Raw genomic sequence first — 17,434 nt, forward strand, 5'->3', positions numbered from 1 at the left:
TGGCTTATGAACACTGTTTGCAAAGGGTGATCCCCAAATCTTTGCTAACTATCAGACAGCTGGGGCTTTCACAGACCCTACACCTCGCCCCTATTTATGACACGAGGACCAGGCAGACAGCCAGCGTGTATCACTTGCAGATGTCCAGAATCATCTAGAATCCAGACGATACCATTTCTTGGCTAATGTTACTTTCCCCACTGAGACCGATCATGAATTCTGCTGCAAGTAAACACATTTCCAGACCAAGATCAAGTAGCATTGAGTTTAATTCGAAGTTCAAAATATTTCCTGGTGTTTACGGGATCCAGTGGTCATGTCGTATGTTATAAAAGATCTGTGTTTATCCTGAGGATGTTCAGTCTACGCTACAGTGACATCGTCTAACATCCAACAATTAGCAACACAACATACCCAATAGTCACAGTCATTGCAGCTCATGTACTGCTCCTCCCATAGTACACACTAAGAAGGAAATACAGTAACCCCTAGCAACCAACCAGATACAGTGGTATAATCGCATCTGTCAGCCAAGCGATTGAAAGCCAGCATTTGATTGGGTGCCGCATGGCATAGCCCACATAGGCTGCCTGCGCCAAGTTCATATAAGTGTCACAAGGGGAGATAATCAGGAGAAGTCCGCAGTACAGGCTGGTCGGTGCAAGGCGGGCGTATGACGGGCGTAGGACTGTGATAGGGAACCAGCCAGGAACATGGCAGGAGGATATTACAGTGATCATATGTATGGTTCTGGGTGGCAGAGGGGCTGCTGCGTGGGGGTAATTATAGGGTCAACAGTAATCCCATTCTTGCTGAGCAAGGCGGGGGATCGGGTTTTATTATTTATTATAATTATTCATTATTATTGTGATTACATCAGCGCCGTGACACAATTCACCGACACAGCAGCCGTCAGTATACACTGTGCGCCATTTCCCAGCAGTCATGCATCGCTTTATCAGGAACCCGTTGGCGTGAGACGGAGCGCGGCGCTCTCCAAGTGCTGGAACATAGAACACGCGGTCCGAGCGGGAACATTATTTCATCGACGTTGGAAACTGCCGAGCGCCAGGTGACCTAATAATTATTATATTATATTCCTGCACTGAGGGCCTCATTCATGTTCGTATGCAGAATTACTAACCATCGCAAGTGACGCTGCCACCCAGAAAAGAAGGTAGACCCCCAAGGAGCCATCGCAGCTGTGTATACGCAGACTGTGCATCATAACGAGGAACATCGATTGCTGGGATAGTCTATGAACGTGCTGCGCGCCACTTGTAGCGCCTTATACATAAAATGTAATACTAATAGTAATAATGGTCACACAGATGGGGTGCGGCAGGTGCTATGTTTTAGTATGTACATGACGGCAGATATACGCCCCAATAACATCCATGACATGCCTGCGTTCTTGCTGCCACACCTCATTACCTCACCGGAAGGTCCCTTCCTGTCACTCACTCTGCGATAAACATCTCAGTACGACTTGGCAGCGTGCATGGTTCGATCACAACACAGACGCAGCCCGCCAATAATCGCTAAGTTGCTTGAACATCGGCGTTGCATACAAACATGAATTAGGCCCTAAGGACCTCACAGATAACAAAGGGTGCGGTCCTGCAAATGGAATAGCGCCCTCCCTGTCTCTCTGACAGTAAGCGCCATCTCCTATGGAAGGGTGATTGCTGGTACCGGGAGGCGCGGATGCGTCCTGTGAGCAGCTGCTGTGTAGGGAAAGACTGTTCCTATATTGGCCAACGCACAAAATAATGATTCATCCCTCGCAGAGAACACGCACGGAATCCCCCCCGTACAAGTCGCTAGGGTACAAAATGTCACCATTTACATTTCAATGTGTGTTACAACAACAGGGAATGTTTACAGTACAATTAATACACTTTGCAATTAAAAAATGCCTTAACGATGCATGAAATAAGCGGAAACTGCAAATGAGTATATTAGATGTCAGCCTCATTAGCAAACTCATCTACTGTACATACGGGAGAGCACAATGTACAAAATAATTCAGCAATAGAAAATTAATCAAAAAAAAAATATGATCGTAAAAATAAATAAATAATTAGAAAACAAATCCTGTAAATCTATACACAGCGCCTCGCGGCACATCTGGGGAAGCGCTCCGATAATGGCACCATCCTAAACTAACAGGTTAATGTACAGACCCAAGTTTAAGAAATGATGGGGGATAACACATATATTGATATTATTATCCCCCCAGCCCCGAGCTTATGCACAAGGCTTTTGTATCACTGTGCAAAAATGCAAAATCCTTTGTGATGTCATGCGTATACTTTTCCGCATGTGCGCCAAAAGGAAACGTTAAAGGAACACACATAACAAGCTAAAATGGTGGAGTTCCTAGGGGAGCGAATGTCCTAGGGTGTCTGATTATTTACATGAGCTGAGGGGTGAGAAGGCACTGGGGGGGGGGGGGGGGGGGGCTCAAGGAACCTTTATTCCACCTACTCAGAGGGAAGTAAATTAGGGGGCACCTACACTTATAAGAAAAGTATTCTGCGCTTTCAAGGGACAGGAAGTGGGGTGTGCACCGGACACAGGCCGGACTTGGAATTAGGAGCACTTGTGCGAGGAACATATCGGCTTAAATCCACATTATCTGCCTTTAATCAATTTTTTTACCTTAATGGAATTGGTTAAAATGACATAAGAATCCGTTTAGCTAGGAGCTGCCATTTACTATCGGCTTAAGTGATATTTATTCACACACGATTCTATCTCCACTGTGCAGATTCTATAATAAATGCAGTCATTTCCAGTCATGACCGTGGTTATCGTACAGTGATTGGCAGCTGCGGAGATAAACGCAATTTCCCTCCCTATAGTTTATTCTACTGGTCTACGACAGGCGTTTCCGGCATGTCAGCGTGTTAAAGTTCCCCCTCGCCAGAGGGCAAGAGGCCATTTTGTGCACTTAATCAATATGACTGAAGCCTAGCAAATGAACCGGGAGCTAGTAACATCTCTAAGCGCAGAAAATGTCCGCCTGCACTGCGCCACAGCGTCAGGTGAACTCTAGCAGCAGAGTGATTTATATAATAATAAATAGCACATCATTCCTTATACAAGCAAAATAATTTAGCATTCTATGTTATACGGCGCCAGAAAATAACAAGCGCTTCGCCTGATAAACTACTTCTGCGTCCAGACATTCGAGGATCTTGTAAACAAATGCGCATACTTATACAATAATATCTGTGGCGAAGGGTCAGTCTTTCTCCATAGGTGCCATTAGGGAGCTGTGCTTAGCACCATGTGAAACCTGAATATTTGCTAATATTTACAGGGCACTACACATTCCGTGCCGTCAGTACTGGTGCAGCCTGGAGGTAAACACGAAACTGGCGCGAGGTAATCCAGAGCCCACGTTGGAAGACGCCATTTTAATGCTGAATTGTGGGACCACCGGCAGTAAGAACCTGCAACAATCACAGAGAGAAAGTCAGAGACGGGAAAAGAGAAGGTCGCAATATTCCACCTGATAAACTCTATACATCACCATTGCTGGTGTGAGCTGCGATACAGGCCGCAGTAGGGGCACATCCATACAGATATTCTCACATTATAATACATATATTATTATATTAACCTTTGAGTGCCGACATCTCTGTGAGAGATGTTCAAAATATCCGCTAAAAATCCCAGCGTTGCTCACATTTGTTATATAAATTCAAATAAAAAAAAGTTGTGTTAAAATAGATGATAATTCCTATATATGGTGACAGCACAGGTCATTATGAGGAATATCAATGTTTGCTGGGCAATTTTGGCACCTATTTTGACAAATTCACTTGGCACTCAAAGGGTTAATAAATACAGGTATATTTATCCTAAATACATATGTATATATTCTGGACCACAGTAAGTGTCAGCGCCGGCACACTAACGGCTAAAAGTGTAACCTGGTAGGGTTAGTCTGTGGGGGGGGGGGGGGGGGGGGTTTGTTAGGGTTCCTGTGGTGTGGCCACCATCACCGAGGACAATGCTGAGGTGGACAAAATGGTGACTGTGGCCCAGTTAGAGATGGAGATCTCATTGGGATCCATCCACTTGATACTGCACGATAAGCTCGGCCTGAGCAATGTTTCTGCGTCAGCTGACTCGAGAGCAGGAGGAGGCTCGGAGACTTGGTGCTGCCACCTGCCGGCCAGGAACCTCCAACTCTGTCTGGGAGATCATCAGTGGTAATGGTTCCTGGATCTACAGCTTTAACCACTACACCCAACAGACAGCCAGTGGACCCCTGCTGGAGGTGCGCCACCATAGAAGTTCTGACGTGAGCACAGCGTGGTCAAGCAGCTGGTGGACGTTTGTTTTGTGACTGGTCATGTAGCTACCAAGCACTGTCACGGAGTACTGGTACACCAACCAAGGCCTGCCACACGTTCTGGTAGCCATGTCCAGGCACGGACCTAGAAGTCACGTTTGTGGTGCCATCTTCTACATTACGCCAACGCAGCTGCCTACAAGTCCAGGAAAGCAGTGGAATTTCTGTCCCATGAATGAATCCAGGAGGATGGTCATACGCCATACAGTCCAGACCTGGACCACCGAAAATTCTTCTATTCCCACAAATCAAGAGCAAGATACGTTCTGAGTCACTGGAAGCGGCAGTGTAGACCTTCTTTGAACATGAAGAAGACACTCCTGCCTCAGACTGGTCCAGCTGCTGCCCAGGTGGTCTGAGGGCATAGAACTCTTCACTTTGTTATTAATACTTTTTGTGCATCCGGAAACTTATTCCAGACCCCTCTTATCTGCAGCACGTTCAGTTCTCGTTGTTGCTGAGCTGTGAGGTAACTGAGGAGCGTTCTAATCATCAGACGGCTATCCTCATTCCCATGCACAGACAATCCACTCGCACTAAACACTTCACACCCAATTGGAGTATTACACACACAATTGACTTTTATGCTGACACGCCACTGCCTCCAATTACTTTGGAAATGTTTTCCCTAGTTTGTTAGGGTTTAGTCAGAATTGCACAATCTCTTTTTTCCCTTTGAAATGAGGTATTTATTTAATAACGTGAAGATAAAGAGAGGGAGAGCGGTATGCATGGATGATGGCGCAGACGCAGGTAAGTACAGGCTGTAACGCTCCCGATCGCGTGCATGAGGCGCTTAATAACATGGTTCCTGGGGTTTATGGATTAGTCGCTCCACGGAGGGCGGAGGGAGAGAGGGTCAGCTCTGTAGGGGGGTGTGTGTGTACGTGTGTGTACGTGTGTGTGTATGTGTGTGGGGGGGGGGGTGTCCATCACAGCTGCACATGTACTATACAGACTGATTCTGAGCATAAGTAGACAGGAACTTCCACGCTTCACGCTTCAATACAAGTGGGGCAAATGTATCTAATACTGACTGATTCTGCATTTTCACATGCTGCAGTGTAGCTCTGAGCTGGGACCCCTTCTGCACATGTTACATCTGCCCCCTGCAGCGCAGCATGGTGTTACCCAGGTGCACAGATACTGGCTGCTTCTGCATGTAGCCCTCACATAGTGGGTAGTGTTATTCTCACACTGGAGTAGCTCCGAGCCCCTCCCACACGTAACTTCCCCCAAATAAGTGTGACTTAGGGAAAGGGGATGTGGCTTTGCGGAATGTCCCATGTCTGCTCAGACATCTCATGTAGACCAATGTCAGTCAGCCTCCATCTTCTTCTCAATCCTCTGCCAACAATGGAGAAGGGGAGACAATAATGTCCATATGTCTGGTCCTGACGAAGCTCCTCTGCGAAGCGTGCGCTGACCGATACCCACAGAGTGCGCTCTCCCCTGCTCCCTTCCCCAATTGATATTGTATTTTGATCGTTACTAATGTTAGGTGTAAGGTTGGAGCGGTCGTCAGTTTTCACTGAGTCCGCTCACAGAGACGCAGCGTGTGAAGTCCACAACGCTACTCTCTGATTCCTGGGCACACGCAGTACGGGCGGCGCTGTATCGCAAACGCCCCGTCCATCTCCGCTCCACAAGCCGGCAGCTGCCGCAAGACTCTGTCCCCCTCCCAGCAGCGGAGCAGCGGTTAAGAAGTGGTAGTTCTTACCAGACACTGACCGCACGGAGGAGACCCCGCTTGCCACTCATACGGCAAACGGGACATATATTCCTATCATACCAAGCCTACGGAGATCCATTATAAGTGTTAAACCAGGCTTATTGCCCTCATACTCCACATGCCTGCAGGCGACCTTATGAGCAATTAACCCCAAATTAATAAAAAGGTGACACAAGATTGCAACATGGTCGCTCTAACCAGTACACCCATTAATATGAAGGGAGTACACAGGGTAGAGCAACACTGAGTGAGGATTCTTATCCTCCTTTTTAAAGCACTGTCCGTGCCTCATGTTTGTATATGTGTGTCTAGATTTCGCAACTGTTTTAAGATATACCCAATAAAGGTTACATTTTATATAAAATCTCTTTGGTGCACCACAATGCGACATACTTTTCTTTCTTTTGAATGTCCATATGTACAGTCTATGGCCGTAAAGCGCTCTCCCTTGTATAACGACTTGCTCGGTACAGCAGGCGCAGCAACCTGTTAGGCCTGATCTGTGTTTCTCCCCCTAGAAACCCTGAATAACCTACAGAGAGATAAATGACTCCACACAGAAGCTAATTCTCTGCATATGTGAATGTATTAATGGTGGAGTGTGAGGCACCCTATCGCGTCCACATCCCAGAGGTCAGACATCGATGTCACAGTGCCCCCTAGTGACCGCATTACCAACTGCAGTACAGTGACAGATCCACAGCCTGTGGGCTAACAAGATTCCCCTGGAATGCTAAACACGACCCCAGTCTGTTTCCCATTAGCCAGACATTACGGCTCTGGCCACGGCCCCTTAGTGATTGTAAATTTACCAAAGAAAATATGAAATTGATATAAAGTATTAGGGAGGAGACGTCCGCGCTGCTCATCCTGCATTGTTCTGCACTTTGGGGACTCCGCCGCGCTCTGATTCCAGCCCGTGGTTCCGAGCAGCAGTTTTCTGGCGGATTATTTATCTGTATGTCCTGAAAACACTTCATTCTACTCCACAAATCTGTACAAAAGGCTGTACGAGAATTTACTAGGGATACATTTCTACAGGTTCTAATAAGTACCTTGTGTCGCTCCTGTCTGGACTCGCGCCGGTCAGGCAGCCGTGCGAATCGGTGGCATATCTGTACACCACGAGCAGGCAGTCTTTGCAGAGCTGGACCAGCCGGTGGCAGCACTTCAGCTGATCCGGTGTCACCACCTCCGTGCTTTTACTGAAGATGGTCTCCCAGGAGGTTCTGCTGGCAGAAGAGAACATACATGACCTCATGTTCACAGACGCACGTGCCAAAATAAGAGCATTCAACAAAACAGAAGGCTTAGCTGTGCCGGGGATATGACAAGTGACCGCTCTGCACACGTACCTAGCACGTGCCAAATGCCGACAGATGGGGAGACAAAATGGGGAAGAAAAGTTCATCTTCCAGTTTGGAAAGTTATTATCATCATGTCCCGCCCCCCCCCCCCCCCCCCTTCCCCCCCACCTCTCCGCCGGTCATACCCAAATTTACCGTCAGATGCGATGAACTGTTACAGAATATGTTTGGGCGCAAATAAATAAAGCTGCAAAGAGTAAGCTAATAACGAGTAACCGCGACGGGAGAAAATTCAGTTCACGCTGCTCTGCGCCGATCACACGAAGAACGGAGAGGAGAGAATAGATGTAAATGTATCTGGCGACTCCGCTTAATAAAATCTTAATGATTTCCATTTCCTTTTGACTGCCCGACCAGCTCCCAATCCTCACTAGGACGAGAGCGCGGACGACTCTGATTGAAGGGAAGCGCGCCGTCTCCCCCTGGATCAATTTGCTGCTTTTTTTATTTGATGTGTGTCAACAAAAACCAAGGAAATACTTTGTAAAATAAAACAAAAAACCCCATACCAGCCTGGTAGATCTGAGGTGGTCCTGTCATCCCGGGCCTGTCGCTAGCGGCAACATCTCTCCGGTAGCATACAATTATTCCGTATCTCGCAAACAGTCTAATTACAGTGTGGGAAGCAAATGGGCAGTGATGAGGCAGCGACGGGGCAAAGTGTATTCTCCCAGCAATGTCCGAATCAGGCCCTATATACATTGTTTAACGGACCAGGTACTGTATATATACCAGTAGTCTCAACCCCCATGCTTCGCTCCACCCCACTCTGGAATCCCGCCCTGCCAAATCCTGCATTTGACCCTGACACCCCGTACAGGACCTACAATTTGGGGTAGTCAGGCAGCGGGTGTGACCTGGAGTTGCCATGCCCATCACCTCTATGCACACCCTATAGCTCTGCCCCCATGTGTGGCCTATTTACTGACAGTAGCATCTTCAGTCGCAGCAGGTGCACAGGTGCACTCATTACTCACTGACACATTTCTCAGGTCACCCGGCAGGTGCACAGGTGTACTCATTACTCACTGACACATTTCCCAGGTCACCCGGCAGGTGCACAGGTGTACTCATTACTCACTGACACATTTCCCAGGTCACCCGGCAGGTGCACAGGTGTAGTCATTACTCACTGACACATTTCCTAGGTCACCCAACAGGAGCACAGGTGCACTCATTACTCACTGACACATTTCCCAGGGCACCCGGCAGGAGCACAGGTGTACTCATTACTCACTGACACATTTCCCAGGGCACCCGGCAGGAGCACAGGTGCACTCATTACTCACTGACACATTTCCCAGGGCACCCGGCAGGAGCACAGGTGTACTCATTACACAATGACACATTCTCTCAGGTCACAAGGCAGCTGCACTCATTACTCAGTGACATTTCCCAGGTCCCCCAACAGGAGCACAGGTGTACTCATTACACAATGACACATTCTCTCAGGTCACCAGGCAGCTGCACTCATTACTCAGTGACATTTCCCAGGTCACCCAACAAGAGCACAGGTGTACTCATTACTCACTGACACATTTCCCAGGGCACCCGGCAGGAGCACAGGTGTACTCATTACACAATGACACATTCTCTCAGGTCACCAGGCAGCTGCACTCATTACTCAGTGACATTTCCCAGGTCACCCAACAGGAGCACAGGTGTACTCATTACACAATGACACATTCTCTCAGGTCACCAGGCAGCTGCACTCATTACTCAGTGACATTTCCCAGGTCACCCAACAAGAGCACAGGTGTACTCATTACTCACTGACACATTTCCCAGGGCACCCGGCAGGAGCACAGGTGTACTCATTACACAATGACACATTCTCTCAGGTCACCAGGCAGCTGCACTCATTACTCAGTGACATTTCCCAGGTCACCCAACAGGAGCACAGGTGCACTCATTACTCACTGACACATTTACCAGGGCACCCGGCAGGAGCACAGGTGTACTCATTACACAATGACACATTCTCTCAGGTCACCAGGCAGCTGCACTCATTACTCAGTGACATTTCCCAGGTCACCCAACAAGAGCACAGGTGTACTCATTACACAATGACACATTCTCTCAGGTCACCAGGCAGCTGCGCTCATTACTCAGTGACATTTCCCAGGTCACCCAACAGGAGCACAGGTGTACTCATTACTCACTGACACATTTCCCAGGTCACCCAGCAGGTGCGCTCATTACTCAATTAAATTCCCTAGGTCGCCCAGCAGGAGCACAGGTGTACTCATTACACATGACACATTCTCCCAGATATGACATGGGGCAAGGCCTCCAGAGCAGGATGTGGGGTGAGGCCTCCAGAGCAGGATGTGGTGCGGATATTCCAGAGCACGATATGGGGCGAGGCCTCCAGAGCAGGACGTGGGGCGAGGCCTCCAGAGCAGGACGCAGGGCGAAGCCTCCAGAGCAGGACGTGGGGCAAGGCCTCCAGAGCAGGACGCGGGGCGAAGCCTCCAGAGCAGGATGTGGGGCAAGGCCTCCAGAGCACAATGTGGAGCGAGGCCTACAGAGCATGATGTGGAGTGGATACTCCAGAGCAGGACGTGGGGCAAGGCCTCCAGAGCAGGACTTGGGGCAAGGCCTCCAGAGCAGGACGTGGGCCAAGGCCTCCAGAGCAGGATGCGGGGCAAGGCCTCCAGAGCATAATGTGGATTGGATAGTCCAGAGCAGGACGTGAGTCAAGGCCTCCAGAGCAGAGCATGGAGCGAGGCCTCCAGAGCATGTCGTGGGACGGATACTCCAGAGCATGATGTGGGGCAAGGCCTCCAGAGCAGGACGTGGGACGAGGCCTCCAGAGAAGGATGTAGGGTGAGGCCTCCAGAGCAGGATGTAGGGTGAGGCCTCCAGAGAAGGATGTAGGGTGAGGCCTCCAGAGAAGGATGTAGGGTGAGGCCTCCAGAGAAGGATGTAGGGTGAGGCCTCCAGAGAAGGATGTAGGGTGAGGCCTCCAGAGAAGGATGTAGGGTGAGGCCTCCAGAGAAGGATGTAGGGTGAGGCCTCCAGAAAAGGATGTAGGGTGAGGCCTCCAGAGCAGGATGTAGGGTGAGGCCTCCAGAGAAGGAAATGGGGCGAGGCCTCCAGAGAAGGAAATGGGGCGAGGCCTCCAGAGAAGGATGCAGGGTGAGAGCAAGCCCTGGGGTGAGACAGCAGTGGGGTTTCTTCAGAGAAACACCACTGTTTGCAGCACATCACCTCCAAACACCCCACATATCAGAACTGCGTGACAGTGGGTAGGTAGCAAAAGGCGAAATATCCCATCAGAGATTAATAGTGCCTGTCCTGCAATCAGTCAGTCAATGGGCCTAAAAATCCGCACTGCGCAGGTGTACCAGTGGTTACCGCCAGGAATCACAGAATGAATTCAGACGCAGAGAACAATTCTAGCAGGTATTCCTGGGAGATAACAGGGTAATGGGGTGTGACCTGATGATGTAACGGGGACTCTGCGATGTAACGGGGACTCTGCGATGTAACGGGGACTCTGCGATGTAACGGGGACTCTGCGATGTAACGGGGACTCTGCGATGTAACGGGGACTCTGCGATGTAACGGGGACTCTGCGATGTAATGGGGACTCTGCGATGTAACGGGGACTCTGCGATGTAACGGGGACTCTGCGATGTAACGGGGACTCTGCAATGTAACGGGGACTGTGTGATAACAGTGACTCTGAAGTAATGGTGACTCTGTGATGTAACGGTGACTCTGCAACGTAATGGCGACTGTGTGATAACAGTGACTCTGCGATGTACTGGCGACTCTGCGATGTAACGGCGACACTGTGATGTCACAGCGAAACCTCTAATACCAGAGAGAACGTGTAATTACTACAATAGCAATGAGGCAGCATTTATTTAGTAAGCTCACTTACCTATAACCAGCCATCTCACACATACACACACACACACCTGCCGTGATCCAGCACACGCATTACTATACAGCGGTACCAGCTACCTGGCTGTCAGTCGTGTCACATAGAACCAGGCCCAGATCAGATGCTGCCCGCCTCAGCAGCTTGCTGTGATGTGACCTTGTCGGTGGCACGAGAAGCACAGGCTGGCACGGTGACAGCCGGCGTAACAGGAAAGACAGATGGTACTGTTTGGGGTTGGAGTTCGGTGCAGTGATCAGCAGCGAGATAAAGACAAGGCGCAGAGAATATTAAACACCCCAGTCTGCTAGACAAATAAAAGGTCAGTATGTTAAACTCAATCTAAACACAGATTTACTGGTGATGGCACAGGAAGCGGAGGATGGATGTCCGCAGAGCACAGTGCCGCAGAAAAGATCATTCTCCCCCGTCTCAGGCCCGGCCGCGTCTGGCCTCCGATTAGTATGTGTCACATTTATTTAATTGAAAACATCCTATTTTGATTGGCACCCCCCCCCCCCTCCCCGCCCCCCAATCCGTTAGACTCCTCATACTAGGCCTGGGATATCGTTCTTCCTCCGGCATCTTAGCCTAAGACGGAAATGCATTTTGTGAGCTCCCATTACAAAAGCTCAATAATCCAATCAAAAACTTAAAAAATGGAACGTTGTCCCCTGTCAGCCGGTTTTGTCAGGAAACATTTCTCTCCTCGCCGAGCGGACTGCGCGCCATTCCATTGGCGGCCGACTTTAAACAAGCCTCTTGTATGAGATTTATTCATATATTTCAAAAGCCACGGCTACATTGTGATTTAAAGTTGTTTTTTTCCCCCAGACTGGAGCCAGCGAGATAAAAGTTATCTATTCAGAAAATGGACTTCAGGTTCCACAATCTGCAAATAGATCATCGCCAACTATATTTTCTCCTGATAAAAAAAAGCCAATTCTTTAATATTCCCGAAATAAAGTCGCCAAATCACTATACAAAGAGTCATTGAAAAGAGAATTCACATCAAAAGCTGCGTATTATACAGTTTGATATAAGTAAGGTAATTTTCTGGGCAACTTCCAGGACCGTCTAATGAAAAAATGTCATGACAGCCAGGATGGGAGCCTGGAAAATGTATCCAGTGCGGCGGACGCAGCCAGCATCACAAACCAGGGGAAAGATGCTTAAAGTAAATCGTTTTCTTTAAAAAAAAAAAAATGAAATTGCCTCTGGGGGTTTAACGCCAACGCAGACAACAAACCGGCAGATTAGACGCTCAAAAAACTTTTGCAGGTCTTTATGAAAAAAATAAAAAATCCTCTGAACTTTTCTAACAATAATAGGATATCGTCACGCTGGCTCGGAGCCTGGGATTTTGTGAAATAAAGTTGAAGGTGAATGAAACAAATTAGAAGGTATGTACGAAGGATGATTACCAGCAAAATCCTAAGTATGTATGTGTAATAGGATAATACAGAAGCAGATATTGGGGGAAGTGGAGTGTAGAGAATGTTGGTGGGAGACAGGCCGAGTCCCGAATCTGCCGGTGAGAGAACAGAGACGGAAACGAGAAGAGAGACCAAATAAATGTGGATTTTCCGGGCGTTTGCGGCTTCATCCTGTTTATCGGTGGCTGGGTGGAAAAGATCGGGGGACAGTCGTACGAACACAATGCAGGCGCTGATGGGGTAAATGGGATAGGTCGGGAAGGTACCGGCTGCTTCCCAGCGATGTTTGTCTGATGTCGAAAGGGCCGTTCCTTAGTTCTGAACTTCTGCAGACATCGGTCAGACTGGCCGGGACACCGCCGGTGTTTGCAGGTTGTGGGGTTATTAAATGTAACTCCTTGGGGGCAATTCTATTCTGTACAATATGAACAGCGCTGGGAGACAGCTTCCGGAGCTCTTCAAATCAGTGCGCTGCGGAGAACGCGGGTGTTTAGTCGCAAGTACCAGCATTTACCGACTTAAATGCCTCCCGCAATGCTGTTTGCACTGCGCAAGGGCACAAAACAGCATCGCAGTCCTAATTCTGCCTGGCAATCTCCCTGCAGAGCCTGGCAATCTCCCTGCAGAGCCTGACAATTTCCCTGCAGAGCCTGGCATTCTCCATGTCTCCCTGCAGAGCATGGCAATCTCCCTGCAGAGCCTGGCAATCTTCCTGCAGAGCCTGGCAATCTCCCCGGCTCACTGAAGAGCCTGGCAATCTCCCCGGCTTCCTGCAGAGCATGGCAATCTCCCTAGAGAGCATGGCAATCTCCCCGGCTCCCTGCAGAGCATGGCAATCTCCCTGCAGAGCCTGGCAATCTCCCTGGCTCCCTGCAGAGCCTGGCAATCTCCCTGCAGAGCCTGGAAATCTCCCCGGCTCCCTGCAGAGCCTGGCAATCTCCCTGGCTCCCTGCAGAGCCTGGCAATCTCCCTGCAGAGCCTGGAAATCTCCCTGCAGAGCCTGGCAATCTCCCTGCAGAGCCTGGCAATCTCCCCGGCTCCCTGCAGAGCCTGGAAATCTCCCTGCAGAGCCTGGCAATCTCCGTGCAGAGCCTGACAATCTCCCCGCTCCCCGCAGAGCCTGGCAATCTCAGTGCAGAGCCTGGCAATCTCCCCGCTCCCCGCAGAGCCTGGCAATCTCCATGCAGAGCCTGGCAATCTCCCTAGCTCCCTGAAGAGCCAAACAATCTCCCTGCAGAGCCTGGCAATCTCCCCGGCTCCCTGCAGAGCCTGGCAATCTCTCCGCAGAGCCTGACAATCTCCCTGCTCCCCGCAGAGCCTGGTAATCTACCTGGCTCCTTGCAGAGCCTGGCAATCTCCCCGGCTTCCTGGCAATCTCCCCGGCTTCCTGCAGAGCATGGCAATCTCCCTAGAGAGCATGGCATCTCCCTGGCTCCCTGCAGAGCATGGCAATCTCCCTGCAGAGCCTGGCAATCTCCCTGGCTCCCTGCAGAGCCTGGCAATCTCCCTGCAGAGCCTGGAAATCTCCCCGGCTCCCTGCAGAGTCTGGCAATCTCCCTAGCTCCCTGCAGAGCCTGGCAATCTCCCTGCAGAGCCTGGCAATCTCCGTGCAGAGCCTGGCAATCTCCCTGCAGAGCCTGGCAATCTCCCCGGCTCCCTGCAGAGCCTGGCAATCTCCCCGGCTCCCTGCAGAGCCTGGAAATCTCCCTGCAGAGCCTGGCAATCTCCGTGCAGAGCCTGACAATCTCCCCGCTCCCCGCAGAGCCTGGCAATCTCAGTGCAGAGCCTGGCAATCTCCCCGCTCCCCGCAGAGCCTGGCAATCTCCCTGCAGAGCCTGGCAATCTCCCTAGCTCCCTGCAGAGCCAAACAATCTCCCTGCAGAGCCTGGCAATCTCCCCGGCTCCCTGCAGAGCCTGGCATTCTCCATGTCTCCCTGCAGAGCATGGCAATCTCCCTGCAGAGCCTGGCAATCTTCCTGCAGAGCCTGGCAATCTCCCCGGCTCACTGCAGAGCCTGGCAATCTCCCCGGCTTCCTGCAGAGCATGGCAATCTCCCTAGAGAGCATGGCAATCTCCCCGGCTCCCTGCAGAGCATGGCAATCTCCCTGCAGAGCCTGGCAATCTCCCTGGCTCCCTGCAGAGCCTGGCAATCTCCCTGCAGAGCCTGGAAATCTCCCCGGCTCCCTGCAGAGCCTGGCAATCTCCCTGGCTCCCTGCAGAGCCTGGCAATCTCCCTGCAGAGCCTGGAAATCTCCCTGCAGAGCCTGGCAATCTCCCTGCAGAGCCTGGCAATCTCCCCGGCTCCCTGCAGAGCCTGGAAATCTCCCTGCAGAGCCTGGCAATCTCCGTGCAGAGCCTGGCAATCTCCCCGCTCCCCGCAGAGCCTGGCAATCTCAGTGCAGAGCCTGGCAATCTCCCCGCTCCCCGCAGAGCCTGGCAATCTCCCTGCAGAGCCTGGCAATCTCCCTAGCTCCCTGAAGAGCCAAACAATCTCCCTGCAGAGCCTGGCAATCTCCCCGGCTCCCTGCAGAGCCTGGCAATCTCTCCGCAGAGCCTGACAATCTCCCTGCTCCCCGCAGAGCCTGGTAATCTACCTGGCTCCTTGCAGAGCCTGGCAATCTCCCCGGCTTCCTGGCAATCTCCCCGGCTTCCTGCAGAGCATGGCAATCTCCCTAGAGAGCATGGCAATCTCCCCGGCTCCCTGCAGAGCATGGCAATCTCCCTGCAGAGCCTGGCAATCTCCCTGGCTCCCTGCAGAGCCTGGCAATCTCCCTGCAGAGCCTGGAAATCTCCCCGGCTCCCTGCAGAGTCTGGCAATCTCCCTAGCTCCCTGCAGAGCCTGGCAATCTCCCTGCAGAGCCTGGCAATCTCCGTGCAGAGCCTGGCAATCTCCCTGCAGAGCCTGGCAATCTCCCCGGCTCCCTGCAGAGCCTGGCAATCTCCCCGGCTCCCTGCAGAGCCTGGAAATCTCCCTGCAGAGCCTGGCAATCTCCCTGCAGAGCCTGACAATCTCCCCGCTCCCCGCAGAGCCTGGCAATCTCAGTGCAGAGCCTGGCAATCTCCCCGCAGAGCCTGGCAATCTCCCTGCAGAGCCTGGCAATCTCCCTAGCTCCCTGCAGAGCCAAACAATCTCCCTGCAGAGCCTGGCAATCTCCCCGGCTCCCTGCAGAGCCTGGCAATCTCCCCGCAGAGCCTGACAATCTCCCTGCTCCCCGCAGAGCCTGGCAATCTACCTGGCTCCTTGCAGAGCCTGGCAATCTCCCCGGCTTCCTGCAGAGCATAGCATTCTCCCTGCAGAGCCTGGCAATCTCCCTGCAGAGCCTGGCAATCTACCTGCAGAGCCTGGCAATCTCCCCGGCTCCCTGCAGAGCCTGGCAATCTCCCTAGCTCCCTGCAGAGCCTGGCAATCTCCCTGAAGAGCCTGGCAATCTCCCTACAGAGCCTGGTAATCTCCCTGCAGAGCCTGACAATCTCCCTGCAGAGCCTGGCAATCTCCCTGCAGAGCCTGACAATCTCCCTGGCTCCCTGCAGAGCCCTGCAATCTCCCTGCGGAGTCTGGCAATCTCCCTGCAGAACCTGGCAATCTCCCTGCAGAACCTGGCAATCTCCCTGCAGAGCCTGTGGTGGATGACTCAGGAACAGCCGGGAGGGACTGTGCGGCACCTTACAGCTACGAGGTTATATAGCCAGGACATACCGGACTGACCGATATGTTCCCGTCACTGCGCTGCTGTACAGTTTCACACTATGCTGCTACTATGCTGTAAGTGTATCCTGTAGGAAGGTTGCCCAAAGGAATTCTGGGTAACTAGCTGCAGAGTCCTAATCACATGACTACAGCATCCTGTCCCGCCATTGGTTCCTGCCCCATGTACGACCAAACGAATATGAACACAGCAACCTGAACAATTCACACTCTGCTGGCACCTCCCCCTTACAATGGCTAAGGGCCTAATTCAGGCCTGCCCGCTGGGCTGCGAGTGTTTGGAGCCCAGAGAGCAGGTAAATGCTTTATGGGCAGATTTTGCGGACTACAAATACATCAGGTGGGAAGTGATAAAGCGCATTGCATTAATATTAATGATAAGACAGAGAATAGCGCAGTCTGTACAGGGCAGACGCCGCACCTCATCCCCGGCAGCCGCACTCCACTACCGCGCAGCCCACAATATATTACAGGCAGGCAAATTAGATTCTATGCGAACAGACACAATTCCGAGAGATACTTTTCATTTAGATCAGAGCAGAGAACGATCCTGAAATGAAGCCAAATGCAGCGACCCAGCAATCCGTCATTTTTATGACACCGTTGAACACAGCTTTGTATAAACAGCTGAAAGCCTCATTTACAAGGTATTTAAAAAATGCATGATCCCCCGACATGTAGCGTGTAAGCACAGCTCCAGTCCCTGTGTCCCGGGCCGAGATGGAAGAGGTAATATCACGTACCCCGAATCGCAGAAGCAGCTCCACAGGCCCTGGCCGTGGCTCCACAGCAGACGGTTAAACACGCGGTTAAAGCTTCTGTACAAGTGTAGACATTCCACATCGGAAACCTTCCAGACGCGCTGCACAACCGAGCGAACGTTTGTTCTCACAATATCCAGGATCTGAAATAAAAGGAAAACTACTTACTGT

At 51.2% G+C, this 17,434-nt stretch overlaps 1 protein-coding gene across 7 annotated transcripts in view; it reads right to left on the reverse strand.

The window, feature by feature from the left end:
• Positions 1–251: 251 nt before the first annotated feature.
• TTLL7 (tubulin tyrosine ligase like 7) overlaps positions 252–17,434 on the reverse strand; it is a 191,450-nt gene continuing 174,267 nt past the window's right edge. For all 7 annotated transcript variants that reach the window (XM_083157857.1, XM_083157854.1, XM_083157856.1 and 4 more), the window contains 3 exons: positions 17,246–17,406; positions 7,157–7,330; positions 252–3,461 (listed from right to left, as the gene is read on the reverse strand). In XM_083157857.1, coding sequence (XP_083013983.1) covers positions 3,350–3,461; positions 7,157–7,330; positions 17,246–17,406 — 447 coding nt within the window. In that variant the 3' untranslated portion in view covers positions 252–3,349. The remainder of the gene's footprint in view (positions 3,462–7,156; positions 7,331–17,245; positions 17,407–17,434) is intronic.

The sequence above is a fragment of the Crinia signifera genome, chromosome 8, assembly GCF_055691185.1.
Source record: "Crinia signifera chromosome 8, ASM5569118v1, whole genome shotgun sequence".
Classification (NCBI taxonomy): domain Eukaryota; kingdom Metazoa; phylum Chordata; class Amphibia; order Anura; family Myobatrachidae; genus Crinia; species Crinia signifera.